Below are 15208 nucleotides of genomic sequence, written 5' to 3'. Positions count from 1 at the left end.
AAATACAAATCTTCTAAAGCTTGGATAATTTAAATAAGGATGTGACGGCATATTTCGGTTTACTGATATTCAAAGCCTTATTGATGGCGTACAGTTCAGCATTGTAGACACTTGTAATACCAGGTAGACTGAGCATGTAGGTTTTATCATTTACAACAAAAGAGCATCCAACAGTAAAATTCTGTTTTAACTCATCTGTGTATACTACTGCATCTGGGTTGGTATTGAATAGAAATTGGCAAAATATTTGCTGAAAGCTGATAGTTGTTGATTCTTTATAATATTTGGTGAGATCATAATTAAAATTTATTGGGGCAGACTCCACCCAGGATATTAACAGGGATAGGTTGGGAAAATAGGTGTGTCAAAATTTAAAAGGTACAGTAAATGCTGGGTACGAACACCCATTAGTACTGTATAACATGGATGGTTTTTATTCTACTGTAAATGAGTGTTTGCAAAGACTGCTTTAAAAACTGGGTGATTTGGTTGTCTTTTAAGATGGGCATAATAAGATGAAAGCAGCTGGTCCTGTCTATACCAAAATAATAGCTAACCCCAATCAAGTATGCTTGTGACAGGGCTAGATCTAAAGGTACCTACAGCAAGACAAAGAAAAACATGGTGTACAGCATCCAACATCTTAAGCAATGTATGACACACTGAAGAGTAGGTGATGTAACCACAATCCAAATGGGACTGAACCAAAGGATAATAAAAACATACATTCATGATCGGTCGGCTCCCCACTTGGTGTTTCTAAGGACTCAGCATATCTAGAATTTTTAAACATCTCACTTTTAACTGTTTTATATGTTTGACCCCTGTAAAACGACTATCAGAAAGCAAACCTAAAAATTTAATGTTAGGAACAACAGCAACTGCCCCTCCATTGAGAAGGACTTGCGGAATAAAAGGGTCTCGTAGTTGAGAAAAGACTTGGGCAGGTCCCTTGCACCATATCAACCTCCATTCTCTTCTATTTCCAACTAAATTAAACATTTAACTTAAAAAACAATTAACTTTCTTTTGTTTAAGTGTTGCATCAGCTGTTGACATTGCCAACTAATGAAATAAAAATTACTTTCTTAAAAGTTTCTTATAAAAAATAAAATTTTAATGCTAAAAAATGAATAAATGAATTACTATTTAATTATTTTTTTTTTTAATATAAAACTGTACATTTAATTAAAAGAAGTATTTGAAAAAATTTAATTAATTTTTTCAATTTTTAATTAATGTAATGACATCTGTGGTCACCATTTTGAATTAAATAGTCAGCAATCAATTTTTTTGATACCATTTTGCTTGTCTCACAAAGACATTTGGAAAAATTATCACATGACCATACGTCCCATTTAAAGTTTTTGAGCCACCCTTCTCTACCACCCCTGAAGGCTGAATACTCTAAATTGGAGCTTACTGAGTTAGCCTATCCCTTAACTCTAGCTTTGGAAGAATGTAGATGTACCTCCACAGTCACATACCTACATTCATCTTCATAGTCAAACCACCATGAAGGCTAATAGCACTTCCATCACATCACTATATATTTTAATATATTTTTTTGTGTGCGCATGCATGTATATGTAAGTATATATGTATGTAAGTATGTAAGTATGTGTATATATATATATGTGTGTGTATGTGTGTGTGTGTGCATGTATGCGTGCGTGTGTGTGTGTGTGTGTGTGTGTGTGTATTATTTTACTGAAATTTATCTTTTTAAGATTCATATTATTCTTCTGTACAGTTAAATTACATTAATATTCTATTACATAAACCACCTAGTACAGAGTATTGAGATAAGATATATCTTACCTTAATTTTTCATAAAAGTTATTTTTCAGGATCCAGCATCAGAAGTATTTTCATGAAAAATCAAGGTAAGATATGTCTTATCTCAATATTCTGTACTGACATATATGCATGTATGTATTAATTAAAGATTTTCCATGCCTGAAAGTATAAAATAAGCATTACTTACATCAAATAGTGAAATGTAATAAAATAGGGGAAAAATGTTTAAATATCAAGTAGGAATGGAAATGTCACATTATGAGAATGGGGTGGCAGTGAAAGAGAAAAGTTGAAATGGTAATCAGACACAGCAACGTTATAAACCACTGCTTTTTGTCTCATCAGAGTTGATTATATAAATAAATTTAGCTAGGGTGATCAATACAATAAATAAAACCAAGAAAAATATTCCATAAAAAAAAAAATTTAATGAAATCTCAAAATTATCATTACTAGAATAAGTTTGCTTACTTGCTTTTCTGTAAGGTTTTAGGTTTTTTCTGGGATAATGATATCTCTGCATGCAATCTTTCACAATCACGTTCCTTTACTAGTAACTTCTTCCTTAAATCATTCATCTCTTCTTCAAATACCTTAACACAGGTTACAACATGACATTACAGAAATTGTTATTAATACATTTCATGTATAAAAAATATAGTAATAGTATAAAAAATAGTAATAAAAAATATGTAATAAAAATAGTATAAAAAATAAACTAACACGAGGGTTATTTTTTTTGGTGCAGGAACTTTAAAGCAGGACGTACACTCGCATCAAGCGAGTGTCAACCAATGATCTCATTGAGTGAGTGGATGAAGCAATTCGAGAAAATCGTCGGTTCACAATTATTGTATTGAGTGATTTGTTTCCTGGAATTTCAAGATCAGCAATCTACACCATTGTGAGTGAGAGACTTCAGTACTGTAAACTGTGTGCAAGATGGGTTCCCAAGATGCTGTCCGACCATCACAAAACAATGAGAATGGACGCCTCCCTAATGTATCTCTAGCGCTACCATAATGAAGGAGAAGATTTTTGAACAAAATTGTCACATGGGACGAGACATGGGTCCATTTCAAAACTGAAGAAACAAAAGAACAATCCAAACAGTGGATGCATTCTCATTCTCCCAGTAAACCAAAGAAGTTCAAGCGAACCTTCTCCAACAGAAAGTGTGTGGCTAACCGGAATGGAGTTCTCTTGGTGGAATTCATGGAACGTGACACAACCATCACTGCAGTTTCATACTGTATGACTCTTCAATGTCTACAAAGGGCAATTCAGAATAAGCAGAGAGGAATGTTGTCATCAGGCATTGTCTTTCTCCATGACAATGCTCGGCCACACACTGCAGCTGCAACAAAGAAGCTCCTGCAGCGTTTTCGTTGGGAAGTGTTTGATCACTCACCATACAGCCCAGACTTGGCTCCATCCGATTTTCACCTCTTTGCTCACATAAAACGCTGGCTAGGAGGACAACATTTTGGCACAGACATCAAGCTGCAGACCAGCGTAGAAACATGGCTATAAACACAGGTGGCTCCATTCTATGATGAGGTTATTGGAAAGTTGGTACCACGCTATGACAAATGTCTAAATCGGAGTGGCGACTATGTAGAGAAATAGTGTAACTATGTAAGTACTTGTTACAAATAACAAATTTTTTTATTTTCATTGTGGTTTTAATTTTATGACCGATCGGACCTTGAAAAAAAAATAACACTCGTAGTATAAAAAATATATGCATTTAAAAAATGTATAATAAAACATATTAAACACAACTTCTAATTAAAAAAACAAATACATAAAAAACAAAATAACCCAATCAAAAAAACGATTAACTCTTAAAGAAAAAGAATAATAGAAATAAATAACTTAGGCAGGCCCCCTGATAAATTTTTACTTTTTAAACGCGCTGTAAACAAAAAAAACAAATTAATAATAATTGCTATTACATCAGCAAACCACCAGTGTAAAAGCACTAGTAGCTTACGAAAAGCAGGAATGTGAAAAGTGATGTTCATCAATGGTATTTACTTTCCAAATATGACTCATCCATATACAATTGAGAAAATAATACTTTCTCCAGCTGAACCAAAATATATGACTCAAAATCCAAAAAAGGGATTTCCATATTGTAAATGTGTATTGTTACCATATATTTGCTTAATTTAATATCGGCGAGCGGTAACGGTAGCAACAATGTGAGAGGGGCGCCCAGTATACAGATGTGCGGATACAAGCATCACTCCCACCGCGTATATATGTATTTACTATGAACTCTATTGTTCTTGTTATGAATATTCAATCTTTTCCCTGATAAAGTAATTATTTGTTCATTCGTTGTTGGTGTTCAGTAACCATACAGTCAACCTGTTTTGGTGAATTACTGCAACAGTTTATTTTAAACAAACTTTTTATTGATAGCTATTGGTACTCTTATATAAAATAAGAATCTCTATGTGATTAATTATCTTAACATTTAGCAAATGATACATAGATAATGAAATAACCAGCCAGCTGCAAATAGTTGGCCACATTTTTCTAAACTTTTTAATCAATGTTGGATATGACACAGTGTTGGAAAACGGTCTGAATGTACTTTTAAGAGAATATAAAAAAAATTGCAACAACCATAGGTAAAGAAAAGTGAGATGAGACTAGATGATTTTTTGTATGTGTTTTGCGTGGAAAATATTTCCCACAATATGACTCAAAGTTAACATTTTACAAGGAGAATCTTAAGCCTGATTAGCAGGCAATGTGTGGTGGTTGATTCTAATGCAGCAGCTACAGACCATAAATTTACAGCATGTTACTACAATTTTTAAATGAACCACATACTTAAAACTAAACCAGAAATAGGTACAGCCTATTTAATAATAGGATGTTTAATAATAGCTATTTAATAATAGGCTTTAATATTTAATAAAAGCCTATTTTAATAATAATTACAGTCTTTCACTTGGCTGAAAAATTAATATACAAACAGTATCCAAAACTTAAGTCTCAAAATGATGACATAATCTTTCTTAATCCAATTTTAAAACAGCCAATTTTTCTAAGTTTTATAAATCACTGATTTCAAATCTTTTGTCAAATATAATAAAATGAACATCAGGATGAAAACTGTTTACAATATAACACATTATAAAACTTTGCAGCAGCAGAAGCAATTACCTATAGAAGTACTTCTCCATTAACCACAAAAAGATTAACAATAACAGGAACAAACACTATCAGTAATTACCATAGCATGTTATTGTGCAGAATTTTTAGTTTCATGGGTAAAATTAATTATTTTCTACTAATTAATAACGAAACATAAAATAAGCTATACTTTAAAGAGATTTTATTTAATACTTCTGATAGCTTGCATTGTCAATGTTGCTGCCTCATCAAGAAATGCAAAGATATCATTAGGTTGGTGACAGAAAATATATGGAAATGATTTATTTAAGAGTGCATTGATGGAATCCCGGTGGAATTTTTTAACATTCATTACAAATTAAAAAAGTATAAACCACAGTGAGTTTTTTAAAAGTATTTTAATTTTTCAAAGGTCTCTCACTAAATCTATTGTACTAACAAAAGTTGTTTTTAATTTTTACAAATTCATAACATTTTTCTGTTAAGTTTTGTTCTGTTTGTTTTATTTTTATTAAAAAACGCTGATTTTTTTGTTTTTCATAAGCTTTATTATATAAGTTTCTCATAATTAAATTCTCTACAATTTTTGATAACATTTATGCATTTATTAGTCATTTAACAAAATTATTGTACTTCAAACTTAAAAAGACATGTTTTTTGTCACCGAATTTCTATTTTTTACACTGGATATCATGAAAACTACAGGAGGTAGAGTTCTAGGTCCTGTTTTATTAGTTTTTTCACATAAGAAACCATCAATTTTGCCCCTTATATAACACCTTAAAAATTTCAGTATGACCTCATTTCACCAGAGGAACTGAAGTCCAAGAGAAAATTTAATGCTAGCCATAACTTGATAAAGCATTTTCGGACGTAGGTTTGTATGAACTTTTTTCCTTATTTCAAGCTCTAAAATCAGTACCCAAATTATTTCCCATTTCCCTTCCTGACTCCCTCTGCGTGTATATATATATACATATATATATATATATATATATATATATATATATATATATATATTTACATTATGCATACCTTTATTTTTTGTTCATATATAGGATTGGTCTTCCCTGTTTCAGATGTTTGTTTCTGGAGTGTACTTCGGTTATCTGATTTAGCAGTTAATTTTTCTTGTAGTTCTTTTACCTTTCTCTTTAAACTATTACCTTCACCTTCCAGTTCCTCAACTTTCCTACGAAGAACTGCTGCTTCCTGAAAAATATTAACATTTTGTAGTAATGCATGAAATATAAGATAATTCATGAAATCAAATATGTTTAATGCATACAATCATATTAATTTAAAATAATTTAAAGATTCTCGATTAAAAGCTTTTTTCAACTGCAAGCATAAAGTAGAAATTCATGACGTATTGTGAATTTAAGCAATTTACTGATACAAACAAATAAAAGAAGAAATGGAAGTTTATGTTGATCAAGATTATGGGAAAAATGTTTTTTCTATCATGAAACACAGTATATTTTTTTTCTTAATAAAACTAAAAAATCATCAGAAATCACAACTACTACATAGTTAGGATTAAAAATCATAAATTTTAGAAAATGTTAAGTGATTTAAATTATAACATAAATTTTGAGCCATGTAGTAGTTTTACTGCACTGAAATACCATACGTTACATTATGTAATAATATATTGTGCAATATAGCAGTTACATACATAATGTAAAATGTATAAAAAAATTTAATTTTGCAGAAAGATTTTTAGATTTTCTTTTTAAGAGAGCAAATTTGACCCCTTTTTTAACATTTATAACCTGATTCTTCTGTCCCAGTTTTGCAGCAACTCAAAAAACTTAGGCTAACAATTCAGAATCATAACAAAATAAGAGGTACTGAAAAAATTATACTTATTTGTTTTAGAATATTTATAATTCCATACTAGATGTACAGCATGGTCTCATGTATTGTTGAGATAAGTTAACTTTTGGGTATTCTTGAAAGACCCAATATTTTACTGGTCTTGGGGGCCAGAGAATGTCACCGAATCTTGAGATGAACAGTTACCAAATAATTTTCACACAGCTGTAAATGATTGCCTTGCAATGTGCAACGTCGCACCATCCTGTTGAATGGCTTCATGCTGGTGTGGGGAAATTGTTTAATCCAAGTGAAACAAAAGATTGCAGCATGTAAACATACCGATCCAAGGTGACAGTTGTTGTAATCTGCTCCTCATTTTCAAAAAAGTATATTCCGATGATCCCATGAGACGTAACTGTACACCATACTGTTATTTTTCTACTGTGTCAAGAACTTCACTGGGGTTGCTGTCTGCCCAGTAACAAAAGTTCTGCTTGTTCACATAACCTCTCTCTCTTTCTCTGTTTAGCCTCCGGAACCACCATAAGGTACTACTTCTTAGGATGATGTGTATGAATGTAAATGAAGTGTAGTCTTGTACAATCTCAGGTCAACCATTCCTGTGACCATTATTCACAAAATCTGTGAGATGGAAATGTGCCTCCTCATCTGACATCTACAGCTTTTTCAGAAATTTACGGTCCTCATTAATGTTTGTCACAATTTTTTGAACCTTTGCACGATCTGTAACTTCTAAGGATGAAATTTTAAGTCGAAATGAAGAATTTAGCAAACACTCTCTCAAGACAAACCAACCAAAGCTGCTTGTTTATGAATTGAACATCGTGGGCTCTGTACGACTGAAATGCATACAGCCTCGATACTGTGTGGATATGAGCACTTCTTGGTCATCCTGTTAGTTTCTTTTTCAGAACCAATCCACTCTCTTCAAAGTTTTAATCCATGTTTTTATTGCATGTTTTGATGGAACACACCCTAAATTATAATGCCAACGTAATTCCCTCTGTGCACCTTCCAAACTATCATTGGTTTTGTAAAACATTTTTATGGCGAAAGCACATTGTTCACTGATTCATCTCCATGATAACTGAGTGGCAAGTTGCCTCTGCATAAAGCAGTACTGCCAACTGTACGTGGCTGTCACTACGCATGGGATCAAGGAAGAAGCCTCCCTGAAGATTGTGGTTACTGCAATCAGGTGATCCCTGGACAACGATCTAGTACCGGCTGATTCTTCCACAAAGGTGCTGCTATACGCTATACATCAAAAAGTATCCAGTAAGATTTATCTATGAACATTCCTTTTCAGGATCAACCAAGCATGGAACAATCATCAATCACCATTGGTAACAACTTACAGATATGTTACTCGAACACTGAATCAAACTCATCTGCTAAAATTCAATATCTCTCATGCCTGATGCTGCAGATGTGGCAATACAGGAGACTCACACCAAGGATGATGCGGATCTTTACAGAAGGGGAAGATTATACGGATACGTTCCAGTTGGAGTCATAAATGATGAACAATATGGCATTGTGATATATATCAGGTCCCATCTCACTGAATACAAAGTAACTTATCAAGACAGAACAGCGAATGTCTTTGTTTTGGCTGTGGAGATTGCCGGCACCACTGTTGTAAATATTTACAAAGCTTCGCAGGTCAATTGACCAAATCCACCTGTAAGGTCCTTCAGTCACCCGGTTGTATATGTTGGTGATTTCAACAGTCATATGCCTCAGGATACCACAAAGAGGATAGCAATGGAGTTATTCTAAATGAATGGATGGATATGTACAATCTCCAGCTTGTATACAACGCTAAAGATTCAGGAATGTTCTGATCTGGTAGATGGCTGAAGGATTATTCTCCTGATTTGTGCATCATATCTAAATCTAGATATAATGGCATGGCACAACAAAAGGTCATCAGGTCTTTCCAATGCAGCCAGCAGAAGCCAGTCGTAATAAATTATGGTACTGATATTCCATTAGTCACCTCCGTCCTTCAACCTCAATGGAATTTTCAGCTTGCAAACTGGTAACTGTTTCGGATGGATCTTGATAACCATTCAGTGGATTCCCCAATTCCATCAATCATGAGAGATTTGTGGGTACGATAAAGTTAATGCCAGGAGACGAATACTACATGGGTTTCAGAAGCACTACATCCCCATATGGTTCAACAGTGTGATTAATTATATGATGAATATCAGGAATCTCACAATGACACAACAGCTGACGACCTCTTGAGAGCTCTCAATAAAAACAGGAGAGAAAAATGGCTTAAAAAAACAGCAGGACTAAACTTTACGCATTCTAATCAGAAGGCCTGATATCTTATAAGGAAGCTTGGTACAGATCCAAGGTTGTCAAGTACAGTCATATGTATGAATGCAATGATGTTGGATCCAAACTATTGAAGATTTCAAAAACTAAAATAGACAAGGTACACATACAAACTGTGAAAAATGAATTGTATTTACATAAAGAGGTCCCATCTGAAACCACATCTAGAATACTCATATGACTTCTGCATTATGAAGCTTGATATAGCTTTGAATATGCTGAAGGTAAATAAAACTCCTCCTCTATGAATCATGAGACCTTGCCTTTGGTGAGGGGGCTTGAGTACTCAGTGATACAGAGTAGCTGGACCGAAGGTGCAACCATATCGGAGAGGTATCTGTTGAGAGCCAGACTAAGGAATGATTCCTGAAAGAGGGCAGCAGCTCTTTCAGTAGTTGTTAGGGGCGTGACTCAGAACAACTTAAACGGCCATATCAACATCACTCAGTCCTCTGAGTACTGCGCAGCTGAAAGCAATGGAAAACTACAGCTGCTTTTTTTCCAAGAAAATGTGGCTTCAAATGTGGCTTTTCATATACCAATGATGGAGGCCTTCCTTGGTAAAATATTCCGGAAGTAAACTAGTCCCCCGTTCGGATCTCCGGGTGGGGACTACTAAGGAGGGGATCACCAGAAAATTAAAAAATAATATTCTACGAGTCGGAGCGTGGAATATTATAAGTTTAAAAAAGGTTGGTAGGCTGGAAAATTTAAAAAGAGAAATGGATAGGATAAATCTGGATGTAGTAGGAATTAGTGAGGTTCGGTGGGAAGAGGAAGGCGACTTTTGGTCAGGTGATTTTATAATAATAAACTCAGCTTCAAATAATGGGCAGGCAGGAGTAGGTTTCATAATGAACAAGAAGATAGGGAAGAGAGTAGAATATTTCAAAACGCTTAGCAATAGAATCATTGTAATAAGGATAAAATCAAAACTTAAACCGACAACAATTGTTAACGTCTATATGCCTACAAGCGCCCATGATGATGATGAGGTAGAGTGTGTATACGAAGAAATTGATGAAGCAATTAAACACGTAAAAGGAGATGAAAATTTAATAATAGTTGGAGATTGGAATGCAAGCATTGGAAAGGGCAGAGAAGGAAATATAGTAGGTGAATACGGGCTGGGCAAAAGGAATGAAAGAGGGGACAGACTTATAGAGTTTTGCACAAAGTATAATTTAGTAATTGCCAACACCCAATTTAAAAATCATAATAGAAGAATATACACTTGGAAAAAGCCAGGCGATACTGCAAGGTATCAGATAGATTATATCATGTTTAAGCAAAGATTTAGGAATCAACTCGTTGACTGCAAAACTTACCCTGGAGCAGACATTGATAGCGACCATAATTTGGTGATAATGAAATGTAAATTGGGATTTAAAAACCTGAAGAAAAGGTGTCAGATGAATCGGTGGAATTTAAAGAAGCTTGAGGAAGAGGAGGTAAAGAAGATTTTTGAGGAGGGCATCGCAAGAGGTCAGAGTAAAAAAGATAAGGTAGAAAATGTAGAAGAAGAATGGGAGAATGTTAAAAAGGAAATTATTAAATTAGCAGAAGCGAACTTAGGCAAAACAAAGAGAACTGGTAGAAAACCTTGGGTTTCAGATGATATATTGCAGCTGATGGATGAACGTAGAAAATATAAGAATGCTAGTGTGAAGAAAGTAAAAGGAACTACCGACAATTAAGAAATGCTATCAACAGGAAGTGCAAACTGGTGAAAGAAGAGTGGATTAAAGAAAAGTGTTCAGAAGTGGAAAGAGAAATGAAGATTGGTAAAATAGACGGAGCATACAGGAAAGTTAAGGAAAATTTTGGGGTACATAAATTAAAATCTAATAATGTGTTAAACAAATATGGTACACCAATATGTAATACAAAAGGTAAAGTCGATAGATGGGTGGAATATATTGAAGAGTTATACGGAGGAAATGAATTAGAAAATGGTGTTATAGAGGAAGAAGAGGAAGTTGAGGAGGATGAAATGGGAGAAACAATACTGAGATCTGAATTTAAGAGAGCATTAAAAGATTTAAATGGCAGAAAGGCTTCTGGAATAGACGGAATACCTGTAGAATTACTGCGCAGTGCAGGTGAGGAAGCGATTGATAGATTATACAAACAGGTGTGTAATATTTATGAAAAAGGGGAAGTTCCGTCAGACTTCAAAAAAAGTGTTATAGTCATGATACCAAAGAAAGCAGGGGCAGATAAATGTGAAGAATACAGAACAATTAGTTTAACTAGTCATGCATCAAAAATCTTAAATAGAATTTTATACAGAAGAATTGAGAGGAGAGTTGAAGAAGTGTTAGGAGAAGACCAATTTGGTTTCAGGAAACGTATAGGGACAAGGGAAGCAATTTTAGGCCTCAGATTAATAGTAGAAGGAAGATTAAAGAAAAACAAACCAACATACTTGGCGTTTATAGACCTAGAAAAGGCATTCGATAATGTAGACTGGAATAAAATGTTCAGCATTTTAAAAAAATTAGGGTTCAAATACAGAGATAGAAGAACAATTGCTAACATGTACAGGAACCAAACAGCAACAGTAATACTCGAAGAACATAAGAAAGAAGCAGTAATAAGAAAGGGAGTCCGACAAGGATGTTCCCTATCCCCGTTACTTTTTAATCTTTACATGGAACTAGCAGTTAATGATGTTAAAGAACAATTTAGATTCGGAGTAACAGTACAAGGTGAAAAGATAAAGATGCTACGATTTGCTGATGATATAGTAATTCTAGCCGAGAGTAAAAAGGATTTAGAAGAAACAATGAACGGCATAGATGAAGTCCTACGCAAGAACTATCGCATGAAAATAAACAAGAACAAAACAAAAGTAATGAAATGTAGTAGAAATAACAAAGATGGACCGCTGAATGTGAAAATAGGAGGAGAAAAGATTATGGAGGTAGAAGAATTTTGTTATTTGGGAAGTAAAATTACTAAAGATGGACGAAGCAGGATCGATATAAAATGCCGAATAGCACAAGCTAAACGAGCCTTCAGTCAGAAATATAATTTGTTAACATCAAAAATTAATTAAAATGTCAGGAAAAAATTTTTGAAAGTATATGTTTGGAGTGTCGCTTTATATGGAAGTGAAGCTTGGACAATCGGAGTATCTGAGAAGAAAAGATTAGAAGCTTTTGAAATGTGGTGCTATAGGAGAATGTTAAAAATCAGATGGGTGGATAAAGTGACAAATGAAGAGGTATTGCGGCAAATAGATGAAGAAAGAAGCATTTGGAAAAATATAGTTAAAAAAAGAGACAGACTTATAGGCCACATACTAAGGCATCCTGGAATAGTCGCTTTAATATTGGAAGGACAGGTAGAAGAAAAAAATTGTGTAGGCAGGCCACGTTTGGAATATGTAAAATAAATTGTTAGGGATGTAGGATGTAGGGGGTATACTGAAATGAAATGACTAGCACTAGATAGGGAATCTTGGAGAGCTGCATCAAACCAGTCATATGACTGAAGACAAAAAAATAAATAAATAAAGCTGTTGGCTTTGAGGGTATATATCTGGAGTTTCTTAAGGCCATTGGACCTAAAACTAGATTGTGGCTCACTGAATTTTTCAATGTGATGCTGAGAACTGGAAAATTGTTGAAGCTTTTCAAATAGGGTAAGGTAATTGCCACCCTGAAACCAGGCAAAGACAGAATTGAAGTTCTCTCTACCTTCCAGTATTGCTACTCAGCATGACCTATAAGCTACTAGAAAGGCTTATTCTAAATCGCATTCAAGAGGCCATTTGATAAAATCATCCCCGCGGAGCAGATTGGCTTTAGGAAGCAGGAGTTGCTACAACCAGGTCTTAATATTGACAACTCTAGTGGAGACTAGATTTCAGTGAGGTCTCAAATCAGTTGCAGTTTTTGTGGAGGGAGGATTGATGAAGTTTATTGAGGCCATCCCATGTCAAAGGCTGGCATTTCTAGTGAACAACATGCTCTCTGACAGGCGCTTTAAGGTGCCCCTAAATGGACAGGCTAGTAGATGGAGAACTCTGAATAATGGACTATCTCAGGGATCAGTTATGGCCTCCATTCCGTTTAACCTGTATATCTATGACATTTTCATGGACTCCACGAAAATTCAGTAAGCGGACGACCTAGCATTGGTCTTCCAGAATAAGGATCTTATGCATTGTGATACTGTGCTGACAAGTAATCTGAGAAAATTGAGTGATTACTTCATACATGGAACTTCAGCCTAACCCAAATAAGACTGAGGTTACTGCATTCTATCTAAGTAATAAAGAAGCCCTAAGGAAGCTACATGTGACTTTTACATGTGAATTGAAGTACCCCATAATTACAATCCAATATATCTGAAAATCATTCTGGATCAGTCCTGACATTTAAACAATAGGGAATCAGATATTTAAGAAACTTGGCTCACGAGTGAATTTACTTCAAAAGATTGCCGGACGCAGTTGAGGTGTGGACTACTTTGTGGAATATTCTACACTCTGTTGCACTCACTCTTGTGTAGTTGGCTGGTAAATATTGCACCCTGTGTGGGAAAACAACACCCACACAACAAAGATTATCACTGGTACTGTTAAATTTACTCCCATTCAGTGGTTGCCTGTCCTGGCTAATATTGCTCTGCAAGATCTAAGCAGGAGAGCAGCTAAGGTAGACTTGCTCAAGAGGATCACTTCTCATGAGAACTCTCCCTTGTATGATGCCCTACAAGATTTACCAACTCGACTGAGGTCACATAAACCGCCCTGGGCTGATTTACAAAGTATCAATTCTGTTGACATGGCCTCCTAGTGGCAACAACACTGGAATGAACGTCCACCCAACAATGCTCACCTGGTTCAAGAGCCAACAAAGAAGGTTGAGGGATTCCAACTACCGCACCAAACCTGGTTGAGGCTGAACCATATTAGGATGAGTCAAGGGAGGTGTGGTTACACGTGAAGAGGTGGGAGTTTCCACCCATCTGCTGACTGCAACTGTGGAACGGAGGAGCAGATAATAGAAGATACTATTATGGAGTGACCACTTCGAGCATTTGACGGTGATTGGGGATTCTACATATAATGGATAATTTTACAGATAACTAAACATCCTGTTCAACACTTAGTTTTTATATAATTAAGTGAATTTCAATTTAAAATAATAGAATCTTATTTAATAAACCTTAAAGCTTTTCTATACTTATACTGAATCTGAATTTTATCTGAATCTTCTATATACTTTTAGTTTAATTTACTTGTAAGACTAAGATTCCCACTTTATTCCCATTTATTGGGTCCCATGGTTCCATTTAGGTCAAATTTATTTTTTTGGTGGGTGAAAAATGTTTTTGTGTTCTCATTTGGGTCAAAATAATAAGAGGCTTCTACTCGGATATTAAAATATTTGTAAAATAGTGTTAGAACTATGATGAAAACTAAGATAATGAAAGGAATAAAATTTAAAAAGTAAAAAAAAAATTAACAATTAGGACAATACATGAAACATGAATAACAAATCAATATCAAAAGTTTTTGATGGGTTAAATCTTATTAAGTATAATACATCTTTTTAGAAGTAACAATACCCGGTCTAGTACATTCTTGTCATTTTCTAGGACACACCGTATGTCCCTTGGCAATTTAAATTTGTGACTTAAAAATTTATGAATTTGAGGCTGCATAGCATATGCAGTTCACAAGGATGTGATGGACAGTAAAACAGCAGTCGCATCAGATACATAGTGATGTGCTCTCTGCTGACATCAAGTGTCTGTCAGTAGCTCAGGCATATCCTGATTGCAGTCAACACAAGACCACTTCCTCTCAGCAAATTTTCCTGCATGAAAAGTCCCAAGACACTATGTCTTTTATGTGTCATAGTTTATTATCCACTGTAGCAGTCCAGTCATCTTTCTACCTTCTTCAAAGTGAATGTTTAATGGAATTAATGAAATTGGTAGTTTAACTCAAGTGAAGAAAGACAATTGGCTATATGCACCTTTAACAATAGGGCTTTAGCAATTAGGTTAAAGATAGAGAATTTATTACACTTAAAATTATTGT

General features: G+C 34.5%; 1 protein-coding gene across 6 annotated transcripts in view; it reads right to left on the bottom strand.

Moving 5' to 3' along the window:
• LOC142319510 (uncharacterized) overlaps nt 1-15208 on the bottom strand; it is a 341658-nt gene that overhangs the window by 144440 nt on the left and 182010 nt on the right. For all 6 annotated transcript variants that reach the window (XR_012755208.1, XM_075356870.1, XM_075356889.1 and 3 more), the window contains exons 16-17: nt 5989-6165; nt 2272-2393 (exon numbers count right to left, since the gene is read on the bottom strand). Coding sequence is in view for 5 of the 6 variants with exons in the window: in XM_075356870.1 (XP_075212985.1) it covers nt 2272-2393; nt 5989-6165 (299 nt within the window). In the remaining variant the exon portion in view is untranslated. The remainder of the gene's footprint in view (nt 1-2271; nt 2394-5988; nt 6166-15208) is intronic.

Source organism: Lycorma delicatula, chromosome 1 (genome assembly GCF_047948215.1).
Source record: "Lycorma delicatula isolate Av1 chromosome 1, ASM4794821v1, whole genome shotgun sequence".
Classification (NCBI taxonomy): Eukaryota; Metazoa; Arthropoda; class Insecta; order Hemiptera; family Fulgoridae; genus Lycorma; species Lycorma delicatula.
The sequence above is the reverse complement of the archived record's forward strand: the minus strand, read 5'-3'. Positions and strand labels throughout refer to the sequence as shown.